This window comes from Phragmites australis, chromosome 14, assembly GCF_958298935.1.
Source record: "Phragmites australis chromosome 14, lpPhrAust1.1, whole genome shotgun sequence".
In the NCBI taxonomy this organism is placed as follows: domain Eukaryota; kingdom Viridiplantae; phylum Streptophyta; class Magnoliopsida; order Poales; family Poaceae; genus Phragmites; species Phragmites australis.
The window spans coordinates 4,417,019-4,430,866 of NC_084934.1; the positions used below are offsets into that span (position 1 = coordinate 4,417,019).

The following is a 13,848-nucleotide window of genomic DNA, read 5'->3' on the forward strand; positions in this document are numbered from 1 at the left end:
TGATATAGACTCTTTTTATGAGAAAATACCATTGCTCCGAATGTATGTTCAAGAATCTGCACTTGTTGATACCTGGATTCCCTCAACTTTGTTGTGGAGCAATTGAAACTGAGAAAAAGCTTGGGCTGAGAGAGGGAGATGGAACAGGTCAAGAAGGGTATGTCTGTTGATTGCTGAGTTTAGAGAAATATTAGGAACCTTAATGAAAGAACAAAGTTTAGGAAAGGAGTGAAGAGGGACCAAACCATCCCACATATCTTTCTAGAAGTGAACAGAAGTGTCATTTTCTATTTGAGCCACTGCTATCCCCTTGTAAATATCCAGCAACTTGATTATGCTTCTCCACTAGAATAAACCCTTTTTACTGACACCAGGGATCCTACCATTTGCATAATAATTTTCTCAAATCATCTGAACCAAGAAACATCTTGCTTATTGAAGAATTTGTCTAATTTTTTCAGAAGAAAAGCTTCATTTTGGACTCTAAGCTTTATAATACCAAATCCTCCTTCACATTTAGACCTACACACCATGACTGCAAGAGGTTCTTTCTTAGCATTCAGATCAGAGCCTCTCGACAGACAATATTTTCTATATTTATCAATTTAATTAATCACCGTAATGGAAAGCTTAAACATGCATATGTAATAAGTTGGGAGGGAGGTCAAGCAGGACTTGACCATTTCTAGTTTTTCACCTTGAGTGAGGAAAGATGAACAGCTAACCAACCTTTCAATCATCTGAACCAGAGGAATAAAGTTCTCAATTTTTTGATTTTGTGAGTCCAAGGGGGAGGCCAAGATAGGTAAAAGGTATTAGTCCCTCTTGCAACTAAAAAGTTCTAGAGAGAAGGTCTATTTTTTCTGCACTTACATTTATTAGGTACATACGAGACTTACAAGTCCAGTGGAGTGAGCAAAGGTGTTAAGAAGAGTATTTAGAACAAGAAGTTGTCTGGCACATGCTTTCATTGTTCTCAGCATTTTACAAATACCATGAAAATTTTGATAACCCAGACCCAGGAAAGAATCAAGGAAGAATGGCTAGTACTTGTGCCCAGCTTGGAGCATGGAGCCCTTGCCGTAAATAGGATGCTGCAAGCAAAGGCCATCTGGATTCACCACCATCGCCAAACATCTGTGTGGTCAGGACTGGAGAACATGGCAGCCTCCCGGTATAGTAGGATTCCAACAATCCCGCAGCATCACCATAGCATTGGTCTCCTCCACCGTCCAAAGAAACCACTTTCTACCGAGCCATCAAACTTTTCAACATAGCTTCGTGGTTCGCTAGCATTGTTCAGTGAACCGTCGGCAGCTTGAGAATGGCTGCACGGAGGATGGAGACCACCACCATGATGATCGGTCTGGTGGTGACGCTGCTGGCTTCCACCCAGGCAGCGGCGCAGAGCAACGGCTGCTCGAGCGTGATGATGACCCTCTCCCCATGCCTGGACTTCATCTCGAGCAAGTCCCCGGTCCCGGGGATCTCCTGCTGCTCCTTGCTCACCGACATCATCCAGTCTGACCCCCGGTGCCTATGCATGGTCCTGGATGGCAGCGCCACGTCCTTCGGCATCTCCATCAACCAGACGAGGGCAATGGAGCTACCTGGAGTCTGCAAGGTCCAAGCACCATCGATCAGCCAATGCACAGGTATGCGATGATCCAATGCACATAATATTCAGTTTTTGGTTGCTCCTTCAACTCGACAAACCTGATTGTGTGGCTGTCCGATTTCAGGTGTCTCAGGTCAACTGGCAACAACAGCACCAACACCGTCCAGCGAGCCAGTGGCGACAGAAGAGGAAGCAGCTGAAGCAGCTGCAGACGCACCTTCAGGTGAAGTAATTAGTAAACTTAAATGTGTTCATTTCAGATGCTTCGGACAAAACGAGAGTTGTTATATTCCAATACAAAATAGAAAACCAAATTTACAATAACTAGAAGCACCTCTAATGGTTTAACGAAAAATATGATGTCACGCTGCAAAATAAAAAATAAAAAAAATCTTAAGTTGCTTTCAAACTTCAGATAGCCATGAAAAGAATCCTTACAATATTTACCGAATGTTCCTAGCTTGAATGCTTACAACATTTCAGTGCAGCACAAAGTGAAATATGCAGTGCTCTGTTTATTTCAACTTGCTCAGTATGCTGATAGAAATGTAGGTTCTGATTATCAATTGAAACATATGCAGTAACATGACTAGAGTATTTGATTTGATGCAGGAAACACAACCTCGAGCTCCACAAACTCAAAAAATGCAGCAAATTTAATGGCCACGATGCTTATTCCTGCTTGTGCATTGCTCTATGTCTTCTAAGTATAGCTACAAGCCTACAACTTCTTTGCTGGCTATGTCAACATGCAGGAGTTAGACCTGTTCTGACCTTGTACTATATCATGAGTCTTCGTTGTGGCACATTTTGTACGATATGCCTCTCCTATGTGTCTCATCAAAATTTGCTCTTTCACCCAGTGATATAATCGTTTATGACCAATTTCAGTGATTGTCTAGGCACAAGGATAGCTACCACCAAATTCCATTGAAATTAACTTGCGTTCACCAAAGTTTTCCCACCCTCTCTCTGCATACTTTAGATAATACTGAGCCAATCATTTCATAATGTGGTATCTTGATGCCAAGCAGCAATTTTCTGGGGATCATGCTAATCCTCACCATTTTAGAGATGCTGTGTATTCACAAAATTTTAGTCTTACTTCCTTCCCAAAGAATGTTCTGTTACAGCATGTTGATGTGTTCGTGTCAAAAAGTAAAGTGGGACTTGGTTTGGAACCATGAATTTTGCCAAACATGGATTGATGCATAAAAAATAACCATAGTGAGTTAGCAACAATTTCCTAAAATAGCATGTATTCTATAGGTCAATCTAGCCAAGGATTTGCACTTCTCAAACTGGTGATATACAATGCAGGCAATCATTTAATAATACGTGTAACTAGCTAACATTAACTAAGAAATAAGTAAAATAACCACATAATAAGAAATTAAATACAGCATGATAAATGTAAATGTACATGTAGCATTACCAGCTCGTAATGTGAATTGTGGAGAGATCATATCAGCATTTTATTGCCCTAAATAAAAGAGGGCATGATGAGTCAATTTGCTAATCTCTCAGTGGATATAATAAAAATACACAGTTATCAGTACATACTTCAAGATACTAAAGAAACAGAACGTGTTTCTGTACGAGAAAACGAAACAGAGTATGTTTTAACCCAAAACTCAAACACAAACACACCAAAAAAGAAATTCAAAGTAAAGCATTGTAGCAGTCTGAAATTTCCAAATTAACTAAAGCTATTCCTCTTTTGAGATCAACAACTGGATGACATACCATAAAAAAAACTAATTGTGGGCTTCTATAATTCTACCAAAAAAATGCACATGTACAAAAGTATGTGGATATAAACAGTCAGGTGCGAATCAGCTTCTAAAGTCCTCATACAATTCCACTAACAGATGCAGTTTTCTTTTGGAGAAGTACAAATGCACCTTCCCAGTTAGTTCCAGACATGTAAAGATTCGACCAAATAAAAGCAGATGGATAAGATCATCACTGGTTAATTTGGAAGGGTTCAGAGTTAGAACTCTAACAGATACTGAAGCTTTGACAAATTGGATTGCCTAATGGCTAGTCATTGAGGTTATTGGTGGTTTGCATTTGGTCCCTAGGAAATCTCTGTTAGTGGAGCAATGTTCTTGTTCTGTTGTGTTAGACCAGGTAGGCCTGCAGACAAGGGATACAATGGGAGTAACCACTGATGGGAAAAGGCTACCAACCTCCTATGTGCTTGCAATGACTATTATCACTAAAAATCGGAAAAGTCCAGGCAAAACTGTGAGTACATATTGTGGAATGGACTCACTTCCCTCCATTTATTTTGTCGGGAATCAGCAGTCAACAGAATAACAATGCTTCTAATTTCTGATACCTACAAGAAGAGCAAAAAACACAGCATATAATACAAAACCCGACTGAATCAGTAGAGTTGCCAATCACCTGAGGCAATAAATTAATGGATTTAGTGGATAAATGTATTAAAAAATCTTACATACTTCTTTGGACCAGAGAGCAGGTACAGGAGTAAAAACTTTATAATAACTTGTTTGATACTGTAATGCAGGATTTGATCCTGCCCTGATGCAGAATAAGAACAAAGGAGCTTGGAAGCTGGCCAAACTTTTCTTCATTTCCATCTGCTGCCTGTCCCTCCATAGTTACCCCCATTCATTGTTTCTTTGTTCCTATGCACCAAAAGTTTCCATTTGTGCCGGTAGCCATAGTTGAGATGCTTTTATCTGCAATTAGAGTTTGTTTGCAAGAGATCGACGATGAGTTGGGAGAGAACAGTTTGATGGAATTTTTTTAATGCAAGGCTGTTCAATGCAATATTAGTTGTGCATATTGGGCTTTTTCTTTCAAAACTCGCAATTAGAGAGCAATAAAATTATAAAAAAAATCGGTTCAAAGAAATACATAAAAAATTCAATTCACTGGATATTGGCTTGTTCTGTTCGAGCAAAATTTCCCATGAAATGTTCTTTCCGCACAAAGGATTTAAAGAGCAAAAGAGGATAAAACAGTTCCGAACCTTACTATGGTAATGTCATTTATGATTTACCAGGAAATACATGATAAGCTACTTCGCAGAGGGGCTCATACTAGTTTGATGCAGCAAATTTAAAGGGGAAACTTATAAGCGTCGCTTGAACCATTACATGCATACAGCTACTTACGTTAAAGAAGATTCAACTTTAGCTATAAACAGAAATTACAGATTATGATCAAGAAGACCGTAAGATCATGAATTCTTAACATTAAACTTTAACAGATTCCATCATACCGTCAAAAACTATGAATTGGGCAAATTCTGGCAATCCAGATATTTCTATTTTCCACTTGCTTATCAGGCTTATCAAGAAACTAAACAAAAACTTAATTTCTCCCATCCATATCTCTGGTAACTAAATCAAGATCATGCAATCTTTTCTAGACCAGCCTCTCAATTATTTATCAGGTTACATAACTCATGCTACCTCTGAAGCACTGTAAAATTCTGTACCATCTTATCGCATACTTATCTGGGTGTGAAATTCATTCAATCAAGTTCAGGCCATCCCTAGTAACAAAAAGTCTAATAGTAGAAACTGTGACCTTGTAATTAAATTAAACTAAAATAAGACACCACATCATTCACAATTAGTTCTCTCCAGAGCATGTCACATATAGGTTAATATTCATCATATCAGTCAGATGACTAGTGCCTGGATAGTTAACTACCATGAATTCTGTTATATTATGCAAAGATCATGCCACTCAAAAAGATGGGGAATGTCAGCATCATGAAGAACATAAATTCAAACATGAGGGTAGTTCTTGTGCTTTTCCAACTAGCTAAATCCTAAGGTAATGAATCATGCAATTTCTGGAGAATCTTCACTGAATTGTGTCCAGCAAGTCTGACTACAATAAGGGTAACTAAACAAAATAACATAGGAACAAAAAGTCAAAGATGCATCATCACAGCCCCAGCAATACTGCCAATCAACTTAGTTCAGTTCAGTTGGAAGCTTCAGAACTTTGGAGATGTGCTGTAATGATTTCTCTCATCAGTTTGCCATTAGGATCCACCTGCTCGCAATTCTCTTTACAATAACCAGTATCATGATTTTCTGGAAGTTGAACACTAGAAAGCAGTTCATCTTTGCAGTCTATGAGTATATTGTGAAGCAAACAGCAAACAAGAATTATACTTGGCAACTTATTCTTATCAGGCCTCCACATTACTTTGTGTAAGATCCTCCAGGATCCCTTCAGCCGAGCCAACGCTTTTGTTCCAAGCATCCGTGCAGCATTTTGCCGAGCATTAAAGTTGAGCATTGGGCCAGACAAATTCTTCCCTTCATATGGTGTCATAATCCATGGAAGTAGAGGATAACACGAATCAGCAGCAATGAATTCCCTGATCTCGGCATTCTCTGCTGAAACTTTGACAGGACCATTCAAACGTTTCCCAGCTTCACAGAGCTTGTAAAACCCAGAGCATTTTAACAGGCGTGAAAACGTCATGCTGCCAGGCCAACCAGTAACAATATCAATAAACCTCATCTCATCATCAACAATCCCTTGCAGGAACATACTGTAGTTCTTCGCGGGATCGCACCAATCTTCAGATGACTCCACAGCAGGAAGCGTCATGATTATGTGGGTGGCATCAACAGCGCCACAACAATTCGGCAGACCGTAAACAGCCTCCAACGTAGCTTTGACCTCCTCAATTCTCTCTTGGTCCGGCCACACCAGATGATGCCGGGCCCTTTCTTCCATAGACTCGATGAACCTCCACGTCACCTGCGAAACAGTAGACTGCCCCACACCGAAAGCCGCTCCCACCGACACCTGCGAATCACCAGATGCCAGCCTCCTCATGGCGATTGCCACTTGCTTCTCCACACTAAGCAGCCTCCCCTCAATGTTGATCAGCCCAGATGGCGGCCTCGAGATCAAATCTTCCCTCACTATGGAGCAGATGTAGTCGAAGGTCCGCCTCGAAGTCCTGAAGAAGTACCTGAATGCTTCCCCCTCATCTGAAGGTGCGCCATGACCTGTCCATCAAAGCAAATCAAAACTTAATCACACACGGCCAGAACAAGATTCTTTCACCTCATAATAGCATCACACTGAAACCTCACAATTTCGCACGAAATCAACCTAAAAGATTCAGCCTTTAGTCAAGAACAGGGCTGTTCACCCCAAATCTTGGCACATTCACACACAAGTACAGCGAACTGGTAGCGGATTTAGGGGAATGCAGCAAGCAGGACTAAGAATTCAGGAATAGCTAGGGGTGCGAACTGCGAAGAGAGAGGAATCGGGAGGTCCGGGTGGCGTGTACCTGACTCGGCGTGCTTGTGGAGGAAGGCGTACCACCACTCGGTGTCGAGGCCACGGAGCTCCGGCGGGAGCGGCGGCGGCGCGCCCCGGGACTTGGCGACCTTGAGCTTGCCGGACTCCTTGGACTTCCGCTTCCCCTTCTTGGACTTCTTCATCGGCGGCATCTTCCAAACACCTCTGACCCTCTCCCCGGTCCGCGTCCGCCTTCTTCCCTGCCTCCTTTTATGCCCTTCTCCAGGATTAGTAGCACTGGCAACAAGGTGAATCAAGGTTTTTTTTTTCTTTAAGAAATCTTAGCATGACAAACTGACTGGCAAGTGGGACCATGAGTTTATGTAGGTCCACTTGGCAACTACTGTTTACAAGAAAAGTTCATGCGGGTGTTTTTTTAACCAAATTTGTGTTAATATCATTTTTTGCAGTTTTGTAGTTTTGGCACATAGTAATTGTGGTAAAAATCTCTTTGGCTTACATCTGATGTAACTCTTATGGGATATGTGATTATGGTCCAGCTATTATGAATCGTGATCTAGCTATTATTTTTGTATATAATAATTACGGTAATACTCATACTCATTAGCATACATCCGATATAGCTCATATCGGATATATGATCATGGTCCAGCTATCATGGATTGTGATCTAGCTGTTATTTTTGTAGTTTCTATATGTAATAATTACGATAATATTTCTTGACATACGACGCAACTCATAATGAATACATCAATGGTTATGATCTAACTGTTATGGATTGTGATCTAGCTGTAATTTTTGTAGTTTCTGTATGTAACAATTATGATAATACTCTCTGGCGTATATCTGATGCACCTCGTATCGGATACATCAGTGAGCTGTTATGTATCGTGTTCTACCTGTTGTTTTTTATTTATGTATGTAATATTTACGGTAACACTCCTGGGTATACAGACGACGCAACTCACATCGGATACATCAGCTATTGTGATCCGGCTGTGATGGATCGTGATCTAACTATCATTTTTGTAGTTTCTGTCTAGAATAATTACGGTAATGATCTAGCGAGTTAGATATTCTCTCACTCGTAGCTTAACCACAATCTTCTTTATGGGCTCTACTTTGTTGCTCCAAGTTATCCATTGACTCCTCTTAGGGTTTTCTTTATGATATTTAGGCTCATTTGCGGTCTCAAAAAATGATTTATCATCATTTTCGCTAATTAGTATCACAAATTTGAGTTTCACACAGCTTTCATTCTTGTAGTTCAATAGGCAATTGATAAGTTTTACTTATGTTTCGTATTATAAGTCTCGTTTCCCGTTTTCTCTTCAATCTTTTAGATCGATCACAATCAAACTGATGTTTCAGATTAGTCTCAGCAGTAATGAGTAGAACTAAAAACACCTTTTTTAGATGGAACCAAAAGCACCTGGCATACCATTGCATCTTTGTTTATAGGATGAAAAAAGAGGTTCTCGGCTGGTCTTTTATATAGGTTAGTGCTATCTAAATGAGCCGTGACCGTCCCAAAGCACAAACTGTAGGTGTCTATCGTGCCTGGGCTGTCCGTCAGCTTGGGCCGTGCCTAGACCAGAGCTTTTTAAATTTTGAATTTTAAAAATAAAAAAATAAAAAATAAATATCCATTTGAAAAAAATTATAGTAATAGATTATTGTTGTCCGTTGGAAGAACAACATGCACCTATCGCTCATCCAACATACAATAGATTTAAAAAAATATATACATGTCACCATTTCATTAGGCATGTCACCATTTCATTAGGTGACACGTGAAAAAATAAAAAATATTGTGTTTAATTGCTTTTAAAATTCAAAATACTATTTAAATAGTCATGACAAAATTCTAAAAAAAGTTGGTGATGCAGATACTTTGATCAAGCCCAAAAAAAATTTCAGATAGAAATATGATATGTTTTTCCAATGTAATTTTGACTTTTTTGTTTCTCATTATAAATATAATTATTTGAGTTGAAATTTTTTATTGAGATATATTATAGTATCCTCTGCACTATACTTTTTTTCAAAAAAAAATTATGACTATTTTGATAGTATTTTGAATTTTAAGAGAATTAGAATACTATATTTTTATTTTTTAACATGTCGCCTGTTGAAAAGATGACATGTACATGTCATCCTTTAAATAAGCGATAGTAGCCTATTTTTATAATTTTTCAAATAAACGTTTATTTTTACAATTTTTTATTTTCAAAATATAAAAATAAAAAAAATCCCTACACCACCACCCGACACGAACATGGCCCATGAGGCACGATCGTCCACGAGCCTAGCTGCACCCCCAAGGTCCTAACTATCAAAGGTTGAGCCTAATGGGCTAGACATAGCCCGTTTAACCTGTTAGATTAAAAAAACTACCTTTTTACCGTTTGAAAAAAAAGAAAAGAGTTAAAAATCACCAACTGTAATCTTTTCTTATGATTAATACTTCAAATTACGTGTCTAAGATCTTTCATATGTTTTGATTTACTTTTTTCATATATAAAAGCTTAAATAGGCTATTATATTTTCTCATATATTTACCTCAAATTTACTTATATATTTTTTCTTATTTCTTGATTTTTTAATGATTTTTAATATATATATTTATATAGCTTGATCGTGCCTACGTTGGGTGTGCTCAATGGGCCACGGGCCGTGCTGTGCCAAAAACAGCCGAAAACACCAAAAACATTTTGTCCTAGATGTTACCGTCAGTCAAGCCTCGCTGGAAAAGGAGAAAATAACATGTGTTGTCGATTTAGTTTCACATGGATTTGTTTCAAATCCGTCTATTTTTATTTGTAATGGTCACAGCTGATGGGCCTCCATTAAGTTTCTTCGAGATAGGGAAATAAATCACGGAGGCCCATAGCAATGACCGCAGGTTTCCGCAACTAAAGCTGAAGGAGCAGCAGGCCGAGACTACTCAGCATTTCTCATGATCATCAGTTCTGATTACTGAAAAAATGGGGACAAAACGCGGCTAGTTCTGGTCCCGCACCGATCATACATCCATTCAGATCAAAATTTCTCAGTAGACGAATAACGATTTCTCACTCACATATAGGCTCTGCTAAAATTCAGGCTGAAGGATTCAGGGCTCCAGGCGAATCGCCGATCCTTTTACCAAAGAGCACCTCTTCACTGTGGCATTGGCTGCTGCAGAGTGCTTTCTCACCTCTGAAAGATGAATTAGGATGAATCAGTAAAAGGATTGTCACAATCCAAGAAACAACAAAATGTTAAAAGTGTCTGTCATACGTAACACCCTCGGCCTTTGTTTTGCATAGTGGTAACACAGGATATTTACTGAATCTAAAACATAATTTAGGGTTGATCAGTTGATGGAAATTGCTATCCTCCAAAACGCGCCCTGTGCTGCCGGTACTGAGACTAGAACTATATGTTGGGAGAAAGTCCAAGAGAACACAAATAATTAACCCACTCCATTCAAGAACTGAATAATTAGCAGACAACCGTGGTGGCAATATCTATGGTCCATCTCAATCTCACCAGGGATCCGGGATTCAAGGAGATGAAAACCGTCACTGTTCAGACACAAATTCAGGGCAGGCGACGAATGACTGACAAAGATTGGGGACCCCAGATCTAATAATATGTATGCCAACGTTATGTCATGGACCACAAAAAAGTCAGTATTTAATCCATTTCCTGCAACCTGAGACTGGGATGATCAATTGATGTCACAAGCTACTTTCTGCAAATACTTTACAAGCTACTTGCTCCAAGCTGAGCTTAAACTATTTGCAGGAATCATGTTGCTTTCAGGCAGATGAAAGTGAAATCTAGTTGGAGTGGCTGGCAGTAGACCATGAACAATGCAGTTGCGGCCAAAGGCGTCGCTTTGGACTAAGTAGGTAGACAATAAAATATGACCATGATCTTATCTTGTATCCTACTCAAAAGCATTTCCATTATCTCTGAAGTCTGAACAATAATCGCCATGGAACTAGTCTCTCATACACCTAAACCACTATTCAGAGACTCCCACTAACAATTCTCTCAATGCTGACTAAAACTAACAATTTTTTTTTCTCATCTGGCTCAACCTTTGAAACGAACTCGCGGACACCATGACAGATACTAAAAGTTACTAGCAATTTTAGCTGAATTAATCGTAGAAACAAGTATGAAATTTGATGTGCAGACTGCAAATCATCAGAGGTTCAGATCAGAGAACTGAGAGTCTTGCCTTTACCTTTGCAGCAAGCGAGAATCCTTGCCCTGCCCCAGCCTCTTCTTGCACCCACAACAAGAGCTCAGGAGGGGGGCTGCAGGCGTCACCACCACTGTCTTTGTCGCCGCCGGCGCCGGCGCGGCTCTCGACGACGCGGTCCTCGAATATGTGGGTCATCTTGGGGTTGGGCCCCCGGGCGATGACGCAGGTGTAGTCCTCGGCCAGCTCCTCCACCTCGCTCCTCCGTGCCGCCCTCGCCGCCGACGACAGCGGCGACCGCTGCACCGGCGAGAGCAGCGCGAGCTGGGCGTCCCTATTCTTGACGCCGAACTCGATCGGCGAGCCCGGGAGGTCGCCGAGCCCCTTACCGGGAGGCGGCGGCAGCTGCACCCTGAGCCGCATCCCGAGGAGAACCCTCCCGTTATTGCGGCACCCCTCGTCAGCCTCGCCGGCGACGAGCAAGCCCGCGAGGCCGGCGGCCGTGCTGCCCATGCCTCCGCGGCAGTGAGAGGAGCCGGACCTGCCGGTGCAGCCATTTCTTGGGATGGAGCAAGGCGGGTTCTTGGACTGCTCAGCCATGGAGGTTGGGCTACACATGGGAGCATCCATGGAGAAGATGCTTGGGTGTGTCCTTGTGGAGAGCAGCAGAGAGGACGGCCTGCCGCCATTGGTGACCTTGGTGGTCGGAGGTGAGGGTGCTTGGGGATCACCACACCCCATTGCAGTTGCAGCTTCTCCTGATGTCGTCTTCTTCAGCATTGCGACGAAAAACCCAATCCAATCCAATCTGTTGCGAAGTCTGTATTTGGGAGGAAGATTGATTGGATCCTCGCAAGTGAAGTGGACAAGAACAGGACTCACCAAAGCAGCTAGTTAGCTAATTTTTTTACTGTTCAGTGCAGTGATCAGAGATGAGTTGGAATAGAGAGTGAATTCCTTCCAAAAAAGAACAGAGAGAGTGAAGAAAAAGACTATACAAGTGATCAGAAAAACTCAGGTGTCAACTAAACCAATCAAAAGAAACAAAATCCAGTGCAAGGTGTGAGACATTGACCCCCAAGCGATCCAATTAGCTGGGTGTATGATAAAAAAAAAAGTTATGAGAAGCTAGCACGCAACATATCTGATTGGAATCTGGTCTTCCTTATCAAGAGGGAGAAACCAGATTGCTTGACCGAAAGAACAAGAACAAGATTGTGGAGTTCGTCAAGCGTCTCTCTCTCACACACACTGGTCTGTAGTGATGACGATGACGATGGTGTGCAGGCTACCAGAAGGAGATTATGCCGCTCCCGAGGAACGCCAGAATCCGAGGCCTTATTTAAAGCCACTTTTCTCAAAATTAAGCCATCCACGTATTCTTTATTTGCATCCATGCCCAGCAACAAAATTTAGTACTATTACCCATACTACTTTTCATTGGATAGTGATCACTTCCTCTTTGCGCGTTGCAAAAGGATGACCTATCACGACTTACCACTTCTCTCTCCTTTTGTACTGATGACAAGTGTTCTTGGGAACGATTACATATCCAACGCATATTCGTATCTGTTTCTTCTCCTACCATTCATCATCCTTCTCCTCTTCCGGTGCCTCATGTTGCCTCGCCCCGCCTCGGCCATACTCCTTACGTCTACTACTACTACTCGCTTCCGTTTCATATTTCTCGTTTTAGACACAATCTCACGTATCAAAGAGTGATTAGTTAGGATGCTAATTTCTTATTGTGCTTATATTAAATAATTCGGAGTGCGACATCTTATCAGTAAATACTTTTAGTTCAAGTGGTTTGCTCCCAATTCTCAAAGTTAGAATTCCCTAGTTCTACTCTTGGTTCCCATGGGTTTTTTGCCTAATTTTTTTTGTCATGTTATGCCGTGCCGTACTCGCTTGCTCGTGCTTGTGATTTTTTCGAATATGTCACAGATCAACGTCTCGCAGGCACGGTGTATAGAGAGCTAAGCTCGCCAACCTCTCACAGCAATCAATCAAACTCGTGATCAATACGTATGCAGTGCCAGCTTGCTAACATGCCATCGTTAAAAATACAATGGTAAAATCATCAAAACTGCCTGTAAAACAGTGCAACGATAGAAATTTTTAAACGGCGTGCAAAACGCTCCAGCGACAAGAATTATGAAACTGGAGGGAGTATTTTAAAAAGATGAGGAAATATTTCATCTATGAAAACACCACCATCCTTCTCCCTAAATACCAAACCCGTGGATAAAGGTGGGCACTGAAATATCATATTTTCCGGAGGTTCTCTTGCAAGATGTTCTCTTCTCACTTCTCAGCCAGTAGGTGAAACGAAGCTCGGCTCAATTTACGAGGACGTAGATAGGGTGCAAGTAGGAGCAAAACCTGCCTGTGAAGAGTCACGTAGTCTATTTCCATCCTACGCCGCTTACATGTGGGCCATGTTACATGGTGGGACCACCATGTCATTGAACCTCAGCACCGTACAGAGAGCGTAGGGTCCCATCAGGATACTGTGCCAACTGTGGTTAGATTCCAGTTTCCTTTCTCATTTTTTTTTTCACTACTTTTGGGTTCTCTTTCGATCTGAGATCGCGAAGAAACAAAACTGAAAATAACTTTTCGTTTTCGTGATGAGCTGAAAACAAGTTGGAGCAACTAGAATATTTTGCTAGGAAGAAATGCGTCTAATTTGGGTAGGGCTCATGATTCGGTGCAGTAGGAGGTTCAGAAAAAAATGATTAAATGTTTC

The 13,848-nt window shown here is 41.1% G+C and overlaps 3 protein-coding genes across 10 annotated transcripts; 1 reads left to right on the top strand and 2 right to left on the bottom strand.

Annotated features, from left to right (window-relative positions):
• Nucleotides 1-751: 751 nt before the first annotated feature.
• LOC133890620 (protein ANTAGONIST OF LIKE HETEROCHROMATIN PROTEIN 1-like) lies at nucleotides 752-7,110 on the bottom strand. Of its 8 annotated transcripts, none has more exons than XM_062331085.1 (6): nucleotides 6,927-7,110; nucleotides 4,087-6,636; nucleotides 3,897-3,962; nucleotides 3,054-3,101; nucleotides 1,717-1,823; nucleotides 752-1,617 (listed from the first exon to the last, which is right to left on the bottom strand). In XM_062331085.1, the coding sequence occupies exons 1-2, from the start codon at nucleotides 7,087-7,089 to the stop codon at nucleotides 5,591-5,593; spliced, it is 1,209 nt and encodes a 402-aa protein (XP_062187069.1). In that variant the 5' UTR covers nucleotides 7,090-7,110; the 3' UTR covers nucleotides 752-1,617; nucleotides 1,717-1,823; nucleotides 3,054-3,101; nucleotides 3,897-3,962; nucleotides 4,087-5,590. The 8 variants fall into 8 exon arrangements, with proteins under 8 accessions (XP_062187069.1, XP_062187065.1, XP_062187067.1 ...); XM_062331081.1 differs by having other exon boundaries at nucleotides 1,717-1,835; XM_062331083.1 differs by having other exon boundaries at nucleotides 3,811-3,962.
• LOC133891274 (non-specific lipid transfer protein GPI-anchored 5-like) lies at nucleotides 1,325-2,325 on the top strand. The gene is made up of 3 exons (XM_062331984.1): nucleotides 1,325-1,655; nucleotides 1,743-1,841; nucleotides 2,231-2,325. The coding sequence occupies exons 1-3, from the start codon at nucleotides 1,325-1,327 to the stop codon at nucleotides 2,323-2,325; spliced, it is 525 nt and encodes a 174-aa protein (XP_062187968.1).
• A 2,715-nt stretch (nucleotides 7,111-9,825) lies between the features above and the next one.
• LOC133890120 (FCS-Like Zinc finger 8-like) lies at nucleotides 9,826-12,425 on the bottom strand. The gene is made up of 2 exons (XM_062330565.1): nucleotides 11,139-12,425; nucleotides 9,826-10,099 (listed from the first exon to the last, which is right to left on the bottom strand). Exons 1-2 carry the CDS (start codon nucleotides 11,874-11,876, stop codon nucleotides 10,094-10,096), a joined length of 744 nt encoding a protein of 247 aa, XP_062186549.1. The 5' UTR covers nucleotides 11,877-12,425; the 3' UTR covers nucleotides 9,826-10,093.
• Between the last annotated feature and the right edge of the window lie 1,423 nt (nucleotides 12,426-13,848).

Coding starts and splice junctions, on each gene's coding strand:
- LOC133891274 (XM_062331984.1), top strand. CDS start 1,325: ATGGCTGCACGGAGGATGGAGACCACCACCATGATGATCGGTCTGGTG. Junction 1,656..1,742: donor ATCGATCAGCCAATGCACAG/GTATGCGATGAT, acceptor GTCCGATTTCAG/GTGTCTCAGGTCAACTGGCA. Junction 1,842..2,230: donor AGCTGCAGACGCACCTTCAG/GTGAAGTAATTA, acceptor GATTTGATGCAG/GAAACACAACCTCGAGCTCC.
- LOC133890620 (XM_062331084.1), bottom strand. CDS start 7,089: ATGCCGCCGATGAAGAAGTCCAAGAAGGGGAAGCGGAAGTCCAAGGAG. Junction 6,637..6,926: donor CCACAAGCACGCCGAGTCAG/GTACACGCCACC, acceptor TTTGATGGACAG/GTCATGGCGCACCTTCAGAT.
- LOC133890120 (XM_062330565.1), bottom strand. CDS start 11,876: ATGCTGAAGAAGACGACATCAGGAGAAGCTGCAACTGCAATGGGGTGT.